This window comes from Crocodylus siamensis, chromosome 7, assembly GCF_052110815.1.
Source record: "Crocodylus siamensis isolate JL-2025a chromosome 7, ASM5211081v1, whole genome shotgun sequence".
Lineage (NCBI taxonomy): Eukaryota > Metazoa > Chordata > Crocodylia > Crocodylidae > Crocodylus > Crocodylus siamensis.
The window spans coordinates 78898108-78912458 of record NC_143401.1 but is presented as its reverse complement, the minus strand read 5'-3'; the positions used below and the strand labels follow the sequence as shown (position 1 = coordinate 78912458).

The window sequence follows — 14351 nt, the reverse complement described above, 5'->3', positions numbered from 1 at the left end:
CAAATGGGCTCTAGGAGGGTATGTTAATGAGGTGAGTAGGCTGATAATGGTCCAAACACTAATCAGACACAGCAGTTTTGCCCTTGAAGGCAGAACGGAGAGAGAACTGGGGAGCCAGAACATTCTTCACCTATGACATTGGATTCAGTTGAGCCTTCTGTTACTCTGGTTGTGTCTTTTCTTTTTCATATAAGTCTCCCATCTCACAAAAATAAAGGAACAATACTGGGCACTGCAGTAATTGTGAGACTGGACTGTCTTGACTAAGCAGCAAGTCTCTAATATGATAGTTTGTCCGACATGGCTTCACCTCTAATATAGACTTATATAACGTGACTAAACTCTAAAATAGAAACTTTTTTAAAGGAATGGTAATACAAATGTAAATGTTAATAACACCAGGCTTGTTGGTTAGCCATGTTGGTCTAAGGACATAGGTAAGGTTCTTTGGATAGATAATATCTTTTATTAGACCAACTAAATAGTTTGAAAAAATTACAACCTGCCTGACATCTGACACACCAGGTAACCTGCCTCAAGCTAACCACTTGCATTCTTTCACATTTCCCTCTTTCCCCCCAGCCCTACCCATTGACTTCTAACCTTTTACTCATTTGCATTTTCCACAGACTTCTTGTTTATTTTAGCATCTTTTCTACTTTGGAGAACATATAATAGAGAATCTAAATGCCTGAAGAAGAGTGTTTGTGCCTCAAAGCCTGAAAAAGAACTTTTCTCCATCTATTTAGTTGGTCTAATAAATATTAATAATGAACACCCTATATTATATTGTGTGAAGGATGCTGACAAATCATCTTCGAAATAAAACAGCTATGAAACTGTGAGTTAGTCTGTTCTTTAGTGTAATAAATGGAAAATATCAAAATGCCATACTGAAAAATGTGAAAGCTAGCCATTTACCTGCAGCATTTTAATACTTGGCAACACCAGTAGAACGAGTCTGTGTCTGAACAGTACTGCAAGTACTTCCATGCTTTGTGTTTTTCAGGAGAGCCAATGAGCGGAGAGCAACTCCATCGAGCTGTCAGTATGAATGATGTAGATGCAGTTCTCAACATTCTTCAGCGAGGGTGAGAACATATTCAGGTTAAAAACATATTCATGTTAAAAAATATGCAGAAAGTGTAATTTAGTGCTATATAGATTTGCATGATGCTATTGCACTTTGTTTCAAAAAGCAAGTTTTGTTGTCTTAAAAATTACAGTGTAAATTTTATGATAATAAAAAGTAACAAATTAGCCTTTTTGTATCATTATACAGATCAGTAGAGCACCTTTAGATGGAATATGCTATTCATATCTAGCCATTTTATTTCAAGGATATGTATAAAATAGCACTTGAAGAAGAGAGACAAGTTGCTTATCTGCATGAGTTCTGTTGTCCATTTGATATATCTGTCTATTGATCAATCAATAGATATGTGTATGTTCCATGTCCCATACCCCTTCCCTAGAATTCTATTTTAAATTGTCTTTCATTGTCTATTCTCCCTCACAAAGAAAGCATAGAGGGATCTTGCTTGTGGAACTGAATCCTGGAATGTTTTATATGTGGCAGGCAAAGATTGTCTCTCTCTTTCTTTTTTCTTAATATCTCAAGCATTCAGAACGACATTTTTGATATGCACAAGATTAATATTAGGCTTAGGATGTGGAGGTTTTTCTCTGTAGTTCATTGTAAGTTGAATTAGTTGATCAAGGTAGGGCCTTCTGTTTTAACCACACACTTGTATGTGGATAGAAACTTAAGACACAGGATTGGAATGGAGCTTCTATTGCAGGAAGCCTGTTTACAAATTTTTCAAGCTCTATTTTAAAACTAGTTAGGTTTTTTGCACCCATTTATCTTAGAACCCCTTCTTTTCCAGATCTCCACCCCTCTGATGGTTAGAAATCTTCTCGTTTCTGGCTGAAATTTATTCTTGGCCACTCTGTTTTTGTGCCAGTATTGCCCTTAGCATAATTCATTGTTTGTCCACTGGTGTATTTAGAGAGTAGTCATCCCTTCTACATTAGGTTTTTCCTTTTAATTTCCCTGATTGTCCTAGGGGCTTTTCTCTGAATTTGCACCATTTGTAATTCAGTGATGAAAATTTTATATAATATTCCAGACAAAATCTTACTAGTGCCTATATTAATTCTTACTTCCGCTGGAAATACTTTGCCTGGTACATCCTAGGTCATACTTCCTTTCTTATGTAGATGGCTCATAGTCATCATGAGATCAGCTAGTACATACAAGTCTTTCTTTTTTGAAACAATAAGCCTCCCTGCTTGCAGCACAAATTCTTATAATTAATCCCTAAGTGTATGGCCTTGCACCTTTGTGCAGATTAATTTCATCTAATTTTTATTCTCATTTTCAACATAAGCCAATCTTTTCTGTAGAATATTTTGATACTTTAGATAGGATGCCTCTCAACTTCATGTCAGAAACTTTTCCTTCTCTGAAGTCAGCTGTGACCATATTAAATGAAGTTGGTCCCAACTCATATATACTCTTTTTCCAGCTGATAGTTCCCTATTCAACATAACCGATTGGTTTAGCCCCTTTAGTTAATTTCATAGCCATTTTACAATTCTTACACTAATCTTCATCTTCTCCATTCTCACTTTGTGTCTTCTAAACTAATAATTTCTGATGTGGCAGTATTTTTTTCAGTATTTTTATTGAATTCCCTGAAACTTAGATCAACCCAGGGTTGGGTTTTTCTGTCTAAAAAAATAAATGATCAAAGATATATTAGGCTAGTCTGCTTCTGGTAAATCCATGTTGCACTTTGTTTCATTTTCCATATGTCTCCATGGCTTTTTTGAACAAATTTTGAAGGAAAGAATGGAAACCTTGCATACTACTGTGGCCAGATTAACAGGTGTGTAGTTTCCTAAATCACTTTCCCCCCCGTCTTGCTACTGTCCTTTCTATTTTTCAGTCACATAATGCCTTCCCCATTTCATAGACTAATTAAGCATCCTTTCTGCTGAACTTCTGATGTAGTGTGCCAGTTCCCTCAGTATTCTGGGATGGTTCCCCAACTTGAGCTCTTTGGGTTTTTTTTAATTCCATCCCAGATGTGTAGTTTTCTATCTCCACATGCTCATTCCCAGTAGAACTCCTGCCTTTGCCTCAGCTGCATCATCTTTCTTGAGAACCAAGTAAAGTCTGCGTTTCATTCTTAAAACATACCTGAATTATTTCTACAGGTTTCCCTTGCTTTATGCTGTACGTGTGTTCCTGGAAAACAGCTCATAACTTGAACTTGCATAAAGGGAACCCACTTTGCAATGTAACTAATAGGGACATGTTCCAAGGCCTCAACTGTGCTGACCCCCCAGACCCACTTTTACAAGAGAGTTTTGGTACTCACCAACAGCAGACAGTATACACAAGTGCAGGGCACTATCATAATGGGGATGGCAACTACAGAAACAAGTGTCTCAGACAACGAGTGAGGAGCATAGATCCACACAGGAGACTATAATGTGCTGTGCATCACTCCCACAATGCACAGTACAAAGCAGCTGACTGCAGGCTTCCCCCACACTGATCACATAAGAATTAATTTACCTCGCATATAACAAATTGTTGGCATAAAAACAGTCATTTGCATAAGAACAAATTCGAACATACAGAACCCACATAAAGCAAGCAAAACTTGTAATCTGTCTCATTTTTGCTGTGTAGTCACCTCTCCTGATTTTTTGTTTTTTCTGTTTCATACATGACTAAATAATTTTTTGCTATTTCTTTTAATTTCCCTTGCAGGCTATAACTTCATAATTTTGGTAGTTTTCTGTTTCTTCTAACCTCCAAGCTGCGGTAGTTTCCTTTGCTGATCAGTCTTTTTCCTCTGCTTATAGGCTTTCTGCTTATTCCAAATGCATAAACCCCCCCCAGCATTTGGCTTTACGAAGCCAGGTCTGAAGCATATCCCTACAAGATTTCCCCCTGTTTGTGTGCAAGTGCCTAATTGTTTTTTTCCTCTGTACTTTTTATTTACATAAATCTCCAGCTCTTCCATATTTAAGCCTCTCAGCTTGCCTTTTGAAATAACATCCTTTTGCTACTAGCTTGATTTTGCTTATCCTTGAATTTAATTCAAACTTAAATAACTCACAATCGCTGGATACAAGCAAGGTTTTCTATGGTAAACTTTTTAATAATGTTCTCTGCTTACTAGAATGAAGTTGCTAAAAATAATGTAACTTTTGTTGGCTTAATGACTGTTTGGTGAAGAAAACAGTTGGCTGTCACTTCCAGGAATATACAGGTTCTTCTGTTACTAATTAGACTTTGTTCTGTCATGAAGCAATTAGCCATATATGTCTCTAACTGTAGTAGAGATATCTGTCCATAATCAAGTCTGAACTTGCAGAACGCCTCTAAAATTACTGAATGTATTCTTCCCAAAAGTGACATTGAACCAGATTTGCTTGTTTTAGCGATGCTATTATTTCCTTACTATCTATGCATCATTAACACTAATTGCCAATTTCTCCTCCCCCTGCTCCCCAAAACCCTCCCCTCTCAAAAAAAAGTTTTAGGTTTTTTTTTAGTTTTGCAGCCCATAGGGCTACTATGATTAAGGTGCAAAAGTTCCTGTAGCCAATAGCACATGATGGACTAATGTGTCTTTGATCTCCTAGCCCAAATGGTCTATGCACAGCTTGGCAAACTGTGGGTGGCCTTTGCCATGGATCTGGAGTGGGGGTCAAATTCACACTTTTGAAACTGTAGTGGGATACTTAACTGTGCTATCACCATACCACCTTGCCATCCCATCACTTTACCCTTATTTCTATCTTTCCTAAATAAGCTCATTTTGTTTAATATTTATAGTCCAGTCATGATTCTTGTTCTACCATGGTTCTGATATCTCTATCATAGCAAGTTTCATATGCTGCACCAGTAGTTCTAGTTGCTCTGTTTTATGGCTCAGACTCCTAGTGTTGGTGTTCAAACATTTTGGGTTGATTCTTGTTGACCATGACCAGTTTTGAGACCTAGGCTAGTCCCTTCATTAACTGTATTGCTTACCTGCTACTGCTCCCATTAACATTAGTACTTTGAATTAATGTCCATATACATAGTCTCTTTGTCCTTTTATAGCCTTGTTTATCTGCCTTTTCTCTTGTGTATTAAAACCAGGCACAGGGATTTTACTACTTTCTCTCAAATCCCCCCTCCCCACACACCTTTTTATTAGTCTGAAGCTATTTTTACTTTTTTATCAATTGTGTTGATCCTTCTTAGTATGGAGTCCCCAGGCACATAGACCTGCCTCTTCCTAGTGCTGAAGGGAACGTGAGAGTCACACCAGCTTGTTCTTCCTTCTGCTTGCAGATCATTTTGTTTTCTGTTCTCTTACAATCCCTTGCATATCTTAATTTCTCTTTGGGTCCTTATCTCTGGCTGTGTCCATTCTTCCAGAGGTCACTCTTGTATAAATAATGGTGCATCTCCAGGTCCATCTCCAGCTACATCATTACTCCTCTTCTTTTATGAGTTGATGTCTGTGTGTCTGCAACCACGTCTTATAGGCCAGAGAGTTCACCTGTTTAAAGCAAAGTACTGACATTAGGCCTTTCATCATTGTTCAGAAAAAAAAATCCACATCTGCCATTTCAGATTTCATAGAGCCCATTCTGTTTCATTCTATTTTATTTAGGCGCCCATTAGCTCAGTCTCACCCTGATGATGCCCCTTCTATTGTATGACTAACTCCCACGTCTCAAAACAGACTTAATGGGTGTGTATTTATGTGTGCCTAAACTTGATACACCTTTCCTTAGAAGTGTATTAAGGAGAAGTAAGCCTGCATCTATACCTGGACATGCTAATGCTCATTAAGGCTCATTAAATTTAGGTATGAATAGCTAAGTTGCATTAGCATATGTGCAGATGCACTAATGCACATTATCATGGTGTGTATCAATTGGCACACATGCATGTGGATGCACGTTAATGTGCATTTACACGTTCTCTACTGCAACTTAGCTATTCATGCCTAAATTTGATACTTGCTTTATGCAGGTATCCAATGTAGGTACACAGAGCCTTAAATAGGCATTTTTAAGGCACATTATGGGTGCGGACATGTGGACACATGACCTTAATATGCCTTTAAAAATGGAAATTTTAGGCTAAACCTGCTTAAAAGAGGCATGTGTAGACTTGCCCATTGGGCGCATCTACACAAAATGTTTACATTGGAGTTGCCTAATTAGCTCTGCAGTAAACATCATGGTGTCTATACATGCAGCTCTATTAAGCCACAAGAAACTAATAAACTCTGGAGCAGGTTAGTACTTGTAAATACAAGTACTGGAGTTTTTTCGTGTGCAGCAGTGCACATGTAATTGCTGACTTGGCTGGCCTGAGCATGAGGGTTGTTCAGTGCAGGGGCTGCCTGCTGGTTAGTCTCACACTGAAGCACCCTCATGCTCTAGCCAGCCCCTCTGCAGCACATTGGGTCAGATCAGAGCAACCCTGGGCTGGCAGACTGACACCCTGGGTCCTCAGCCAGCTGGGGCTGCTCAGCCCAGCTCAATGTGCTATGGTCCTGGGTGCACATGGAAACATGGCTGATGCCAGACAGTATCAATATTGCAGGAATACCCAGAAATAGAGCTGCACCGATACATCGGTCCCATACCAGGTCGGCACCAATATAAGGAAAATTTGACTGCATTAGCAATTGGCTTTTTTTAGGCTGATGTGGGATAATGCCACTGATAAATGCCCTTTGCATGCGTGCAGCTACAGCGCAGCATGCAGGCAGCCAAGAGCACAATCCAGCAGTGTGGAGAGCAGCTGTTCTGACTGGTAAGTCTGTTGTGAGGGAAGTGGCATGGGTGGGGCAGTTCAAGGCCCCCGTGGTAAGGGAGGGAGTGGGGTAGGTGCTGCAAAGCCAGGGCGGGGCATGGGATGGAGTCGCAAATGGCTCATCCAGGAGGTGGGGGAGGGTGACGGCTTCCACCTCTGTATGCACCTTGGAAAGGCATGGGGGGTGCCCCAGATCTGTATGCAGGGCATCACCAGGGTCTTCCTGGTGGGAGGTTGTGCCAGGCTGTGCTTGGGGTGGGTGGTGGAGGTGCTGGGACCAGGAGCTATGGGAGGGGGTTATGGCAATTTTTGGGGTGGCTGTAGATCCCCTTTTAGCCCCCCTCCCAGTGTCACTGCTGCCTATCCCAAGCGCAGCCCCGGCCCAACCACCTGCTGGGAAGAGCCCAGTGCCGCCCTGGTCCCAGCCTGCAGCGGCAGCCCACCCTCATCCCACACACAGATTCAGGGACATGTGCCCCCCCATGCCCTCCCGAGGTGTGTGCAGTGGCAGGAGCCTCTGCCTCCCATCCCATACACCCTGGACAAGTTGCTCACAGCTCCATCCCCCGCTCCGCTCAGGCTGTGCAGTGCCTGCCCCAGCCCCACTTCCTCCCCCATCTTCCCTTCCCCTCACAACAGACCTACCAGTCGGATGCCACTCTCTATGTTGCCCAGCTGCATATTGGAATCGGATCAGTATCAGCCGATATGGCTTGTTAAAAATCGGCCATCGGTATCAGCTCAAAAATTATCTCTAGCGTTCCAGGTTGTTTGTGGATCTTTTGTCCAAATGCACTTCCTTTAAAATGATTTATTAAAATGTTATATTTTATTTGACTTATTCTGTATTTACATCTTCAACTATATTGTGATGAAGTATTTTACTACAGAATATTATTTACCTTGGCGGCCCTTATATAAGTAACTTGAATTTCTCTGAAAACTGGAATTAAAAAAAAAATAGTCAAAACATTTCTATGGAAAAAAACCCAAAAAATAAACAGTCAGACCAGAAATTAGCAAGTTTGAGTATTCAGAGTTTTAGATACAATTATCAAGGGCATTGGCAAATTTAATAGATGACTATACTTCTTTAAACAATAGTACTTTAAATAAATATGCTTTGGAAAGATGTGTAATTTTTTGTGAAAATATTTGAAATATGCTGGTTAGTAACTTTTTTCCTTTCTTTCTATTAGACATGTAAAGGTAGATGTTCCTGATAAGCTAGGCTTTACTGCTCTGATGGTGGCTTCACAGAAAGGATATGATAGGTATTACTGCCTTTCTTGTATCTTTTTGTTGTGTGTAATTTGCTTTTTACATTTCTGTGCTATAATTGGATCAAAATAATAAATCAGGGTTGATATATAAAAGATATATGTTATGCAGATTATCACTACTTCCTTTTTTCTCTTAAGCTAAAAGGCTAATTTGATAATTCAAAGAATAATTCCAGAGTGATCTTTTTATGTGTCTATGCAAATTAAACAAAAAACCCCATTCCTTACGTCTTAAATAAGTAATCAGCTTCTATACAAACTAGTTTTCAATGTTTTTTTTCCCCCGGTGTTTTTCATTTTAGTGAAAAGTGTTGGTTTACTGCGAATTACTCATGATGGAAACCTATTTCTATACAGGCTTGTGGAAATATTGGTAGAGAAGGGAACAGATGTGAATCAGAAGAATGGAAGTGGAAAAGACAGGTACATCATGAATATATTTTTTATAAGAGAAATTTTGAGGAATGGAGTGGTGAGTTAGTGCCTCATTAATTTTTTTTCATGTCTAGTGAAATTCAAGCTTAGTGAATATGAGTTTTGTTGCCTACTACTTAGCCTGGCAGCCCTTGTTTAGGAAGAACATGAGCGTGGATTAGCAAGAGAGCAGTGTCAGTCAGAATTGAGGTGCATTTGCACAGATCTAGAGGAAGATTAGAATTTGTTTACTCTGCGTTTGATGTCAGTGTGTGGTGTTGATTTTTCAATTTACTAATCTCCAGATTCACTCTCAGACTTGTAAGGAAAGACAAGAGAGACCAACCAAACTTAAAAGTAAATCTTACCTTCTTTGAACAGACTGTAGTAGAACAAGGGAAGTGGCTGATAGGCTTTTAAGATACTTGGTAATTGTTAGTCACCTTAAACTGTGATGTATTACAGCCCCTATGCATAATTTGTATATGATGAGGACTGTGCATGAATGCAACACAAATTTGGATGTGCATGCTCCAAGAATATACCTGCATTTGTGTTTTCACCCAGGGGCTGAAAATTCTGTCCTAAATGTGTCCATTCAGTTCTATAGATCATACATCATTTTCTCATATGACATTAAGCATGCTACTTGTGATTTTTATTTTCACTCTGAGTGAATCCTATTTTTTCTTCCTATGCCTTTCATTCTTCTATTTAAATTAACCTAGTCTGTAGCCAACTCCTATTTTCTATCTGGACAAATTTCATAAATCGGTTGCACTTTTTCAAAAAGATGACGACTCAGGTAGAGGCAAGTAGCTCAAAATTATATTACTCTAAATCATGCATTCCCATAGAATTCAAGAAGTTGCCGGCAAATTTTGTACTATGTGTCTCTCATAGCAACCCTCCAGGTATGTCCTTCTCTATAAAAGGTATAAAATTGGTTATATAACATTTTAGCCCATGAGATTGATTTCATTTCATATGTGTATAGGACAATCTAGAGACTTTCCAGCTGCATCCAGATGAGTAAGCACGTGCCTGTTGTGGCACCCCAAAGCAGTTTGAGACACTGCAAGAGGCACACTGGGAATGAAAAAATGTTCTCTGTGCTGTATATTTGCAGCACAGACTCTTAAGTTTGATACCAGGAAATCTGGTATTAAAAAATAACCCACTGGGAAAAAGAAGCAAACAGAAGCTGGGTCCTCCATACTGTAGCACGTGGCCAGAGTGTCTCCATGCCTGCCACATGCCTCTGCTGTGGAGCAAATAGAAGCAGGGCAAGGCTGTACCACCAGTAGCTTGGACCCAGGCTCTGTCCCAGGTAGTGTAGGGATGTGAGGGTGGGGGGAATGTGTGGGGGGACTGGAAGTGGGGGGACTGCTTAGGAGGAGTGGGTCCCCTGTGTGTTCCTCTGCATGATGCACAGCCCCACCCCCCACAGCAGCAGCAGCCATGGGGATGCTTATGGCCACTTCTGGTAGATACCCCCAGCCACATGGCGCTGCCTGAGACGGAGCTGCATATGGTGTAGGGTGATGAGCCGGCCCACTGGTGCATACTTTCAGGTGGGACCAGGCTGGTCTGGCTGTCATGCGGTGTTCCTGGCACTGTATATGTAGGAGCGGTGCGCTCTTGGGTTGGCTTGAGTCCTGACTCCATGTACTTCATGTGCCATTAGGCCAGGCTGGCTCCATGTAGGTAGGACAGGGCTAGGCCTGATAGCGCATGGCTTCTGTGTGTGGTGCCAGGAGCCCCACATGACAGCAAGAGCAGCTTGATTCTGCTTGAGAACACGTGCCAGTGGGCTAGGCTGATGCCATGTGTAGTCTCCAGTCTCAGGTGGTGCTGTACACCACCTGGGAGCTGTGCCTGCAGCGGGTCACAGGTGTCCCAAAGGTGGTGGCTGTTGCTGCTGCTGTGGGGGGTGGAGGTGTGCACCTTGTGGTGGACCCACTCCTCCCGAGCAGACCCCTGACCCGCACCCAGTCTTCTTACACCCACAAATCCCCCACACCCTCCAACCATCCCCACAAACCCCACACCACCCCAAACCCCCACACAAGTGCCACATTCCTCCACATACCCTACACCCACCCCTACACCCACCAACTAACCCCACACCCCTTCTCCCCTGAACCCCACATCCCCCCACAACTCTCACACTCTGCATGCCCAGCCACCAGACAGGATGCGACTTGCTGGCAGGAGCCATGGCTGCAAGGGCAACTGCTGTACTGCAAGGGCAACTGCTGCACTGCAGACCTTCCACATGCTCACACCAGAGCTGGAACGTGTGGCCCCAGTCTTGGGGGGCTTCTGGTCCTAGAAACCATTTGGGGGGGGATGTGCTGGGCTGAAGGGAGGGGTGGAGGTGGCAGCAGGGGTGTGTGAGAGAGAGATGGAGGTTTGGAGAGGCCACCAGAGCTGGACTTAGAGGCCCCCTGTTCCCCTAAACCAGCCTGTGTAGGGGGAGGCTGGCTTGGAAGGGAAGGGGCTTGTCCAGCCTAGTCCCTAAGCCCCAGTCTAGGGCTTCCCAGGAATGGCATGGGGATCACTGGGGCTTGGGCACAGGCACAGAGAGCAGAACAGCAAGGGCTGGTACTGCTCAGAGCCACAAGGCAGTGAATGGGACAGTTGCAGCTGGACTCATGTTCTGGTGCTGGGATGGAACTGCTGCCAGGAGGGAGCTAGTGGGCACAGGCAGGGGCTGCGGGTCAGGAGTGAGGGGCACTGGTGGGGCTGTGGTTGGGAGTGAGGGGCCAGGGGAGGGGCATATTAGTGCTGCTCAGTGCCCCACATCCTGGAGAGTGAAGGGGACAGAAGCAGTTCTGATTTTTTTTCTATGATAACAAATCCCAAAGTGTATAGATATTTAGAATTCATTTTATTATCATGATAGCGGCATGGTAGGCTTCCAAATTGCTTTAAAATTGTAAATATATCAATAAAATATTGCCCAACTGATCTCTGTCCATATAGCAGTGTTTCATTTTAATCATAGAAGAACATGGATTTTGGGTATTTTAATGAGAGAATTTGGGGGGCTTTTTATCAGGGAAGTCATAATTTTTAAACAGGGAACACCTAGTGAGGCAGGTGGCAGGACCTGGATAGGGGAGCCTGTCTAGGGCCAGCATCAGGAACCCAGCTAGAGGGCAGATGAGGTGGCTGACCTCCTGGCCATTTGGAGTTATCATTGAATATCATTGCATTCGTGTGCCTCAAATACAGGGAGTGCTAGTATTGTTGTATTTTCATGTTTGCTTGTTTGTTCTACAGTAGCTCTGTGAACATGAGCAGATAATGGGCTGCATTGTGATAGATAGCGTACCAAAATAAAATTCTCAGCCTGTTACCTGAGGTTAAAGTATCTAACCATCAGAACAGTGAGGCATTAGAACAGTCTTCTAATCAGGGTAGCGGGGATGTAAAACACCTAACTGCTTTTAAGATGGAGCTTTATCTATACAAAAGGAATTCTAGGTTGGGGTTCCAGCGATAGAGAGGATGGGACACCTTGGCCCAAAAGGTCCCGGCCAATCCCTGTGCACAGAGGTAGTAAGCTATGTTAGTCTGAAGTAAGGCAGAACATAGGTGCTATCCTATCCTATCCTATCCTACCTTAATGTCCCTCTCTAGACTGTAACATTCAGAACAAGATGTGAAAGGTGGGTGTAGAAGCAAATTTTGCTCTTCTCTTCTTCAGACTAAATAGCCCTAATTCTTTCAGCCCTTCCTTTTAAGTCATGTTTTCCCAAGTGTCTAATCTGCTTGACTCTTTCTAATCTGTCCACATCTTTCTTGAAGTGCTGGGCCCAAAACTGGATACAGTACTCCAGGTAAGGCCTTGTCACTGCTCAGTACAACAGAAGAATCATTTCTGTTTATTTGCAAGAAATGGTCCTGCTAATATGACCCAGTTTGTGTTTAGCTTTTTTAAAATTATTTTTTTTGCAACCAGAGTACACATGATTCACTGTAACCCCCAGGTCCTTGTCTTCAGTACCCCTGTCTAGCCAGTCATTCCTCAGTTTGTGTTTACGCCCGCAATTATTTCATCTCAAGTGCAGGACTTTGCGTGTGTCCTTGCTGAATCTCATGTTTGATTGTGAAGTATTTCTCCACTTTATCCGCATCATTCTGGATCCTAACCCTACTCTCCAGAGTACCAATACCAATGCAGTTGATGTCATCCACAAATTTGCTAAGCAGGCACTATCTCCCAACATCAGTGAAGATACTAAACAATACCAGACTCAGGACAGACCCTTGGAGAATTCCACTTGATAGCTCTCCACAACCAGACACTGAGCCATTGATGACTACTTGTTGAGCCTGATGATCAAAGCCATTAAGTATTCACCTTACAGGATGTGAATCTACTCTGTATTTCCTTAATTTATCAACAAGAATGTCCCGGGAGACTGCATCAATACCTTGCCAAATTCAAAGTATAACACATCTACTGGTCTTCTCCCGTTCACAGAGTCTGTTACCTTATCATAGAAGGAAATCAGGTTGGTTAGGCATGTGTTGCTCTTGGTGAATCCATGTTGGCTGTTTCTGATCATCTTATTCTCATGTTGGTGCTTCAAAATAGATTATTTGAGGACCTGCTCCATGATCTTTTCAGGTATCAAGTCAAACTGACTGGTCTGCAATTCCTCAGATCCTTCTTCTTCCCTTTCTTACAGGTGGGCACTGCATTTAGTCCTTACTCTAAGTCCAGTATTTAAGACCTTTTTTGATTCTTACTTCCCTTGGTCCCTAAGTTTTTGCCACTGTAGCCCATAAACTTATTTGCTGGGAGCATGCAGCACAGTCTAAGACCTGATGCTGCATAGTTGCTCAGTGTCAAAATCTTAGTGGGATTCTTAAACCTATTTTATCTATGCAGTGGACCCATTAGTATCATAGGAAAGTAGGGCTGCAAGGGAACTCATGAGGTCATCTAGTCTACCCCCAAAAGATTAGATCAAGTAACAGATTCAATCAGGCCCTGCGCAGAAGATAGCTGGAAATGTGTTTGTGTCTCTTACTTTACACAGTAGCCCAATGATTAGGCCACTCATTTGGGAAAAGGGGGTTTTAAAATCCTCTCTCTGCTTTATTTGGAGTGAGAGCATAAAACCCTCTTACATTCTGAGAGAGAGTCCTAGTAACGAAGTTACGTGTTATTTGAGGGGTGTAGCTGTCTTGGGGCAGATTCTGTTCCACTCTGCCAGGATTCCAGATTGCTGTTAGGAACTGAAGAGGACTCTGGCAATGAAATGGTCCACCCTTCTCGGTCCCCGAAAAACAATGAATGCAAAAAGTGGTGGTAGTGAGTGGTCCTTTTCCTTCTTGCTGCTTTTTTTGTGACTCAGTCCTAAGGGCAAGGGTAAGAAGAAGATAATGCATTGCATTTGATTTCAGGGACTGGAACAGAGTGGAATAGAATTGTACATCAGTGTGTAAGTCCACTGAGACACCTAATAGGTATCTATTTGGTTCTTGGGATCTGCTCTTAGGGCATCTTTATACATGCTCCGGGAGTGGGGTGGTAGGGTGGAAGGGGCTTTAACTAGACCAGCTCTCAGGAGCTGCTCTAATTAAAGTGCCCACAGTGTCTCGTGTATTCACTGCCCTGCATTTCAAAATGGCAGCAGGGGCACTTTAGCTAGAGCTCATTCGACGAGTAAATTGTCACTGAATGAGAAATCAGTAGCCCTGTACTTCGAATAGTTGTCTGGTGTGCAGGAGACACATATTTGGGGCTCTGCTTGGGGAATAAATGTCTTACTCAGGGTGGAGGTTCC

General features: G+C 42.4%; 1 protein-coding gene across 1 annotated transcript in view; it reads left to right on the top strand.

Moving 5' to 3' along the window:
- Positions 1–14351, top strand: part of FANK1 (fibronectin type III and ankyrin repeat domains 1) — a 64381-nt gene that overhangs the window by 40779 nt on the left and 9251 nt on the right. The window contains exons 4-6 of the mRNA XM_090056736.1: positions 1010–1091; positions 8047–8121; positions 8488–8553. Of these exons, the coding sequence (XP_089912862.1) occupies positions 1010–1091; positions 8047–8121; positions 8488–8553 (223 nt within the window). The remainder of the gene's footprint in view (positions 1–1009; positions 1092–8046; positions 8122–8487; positions 8554–14351) is intronic.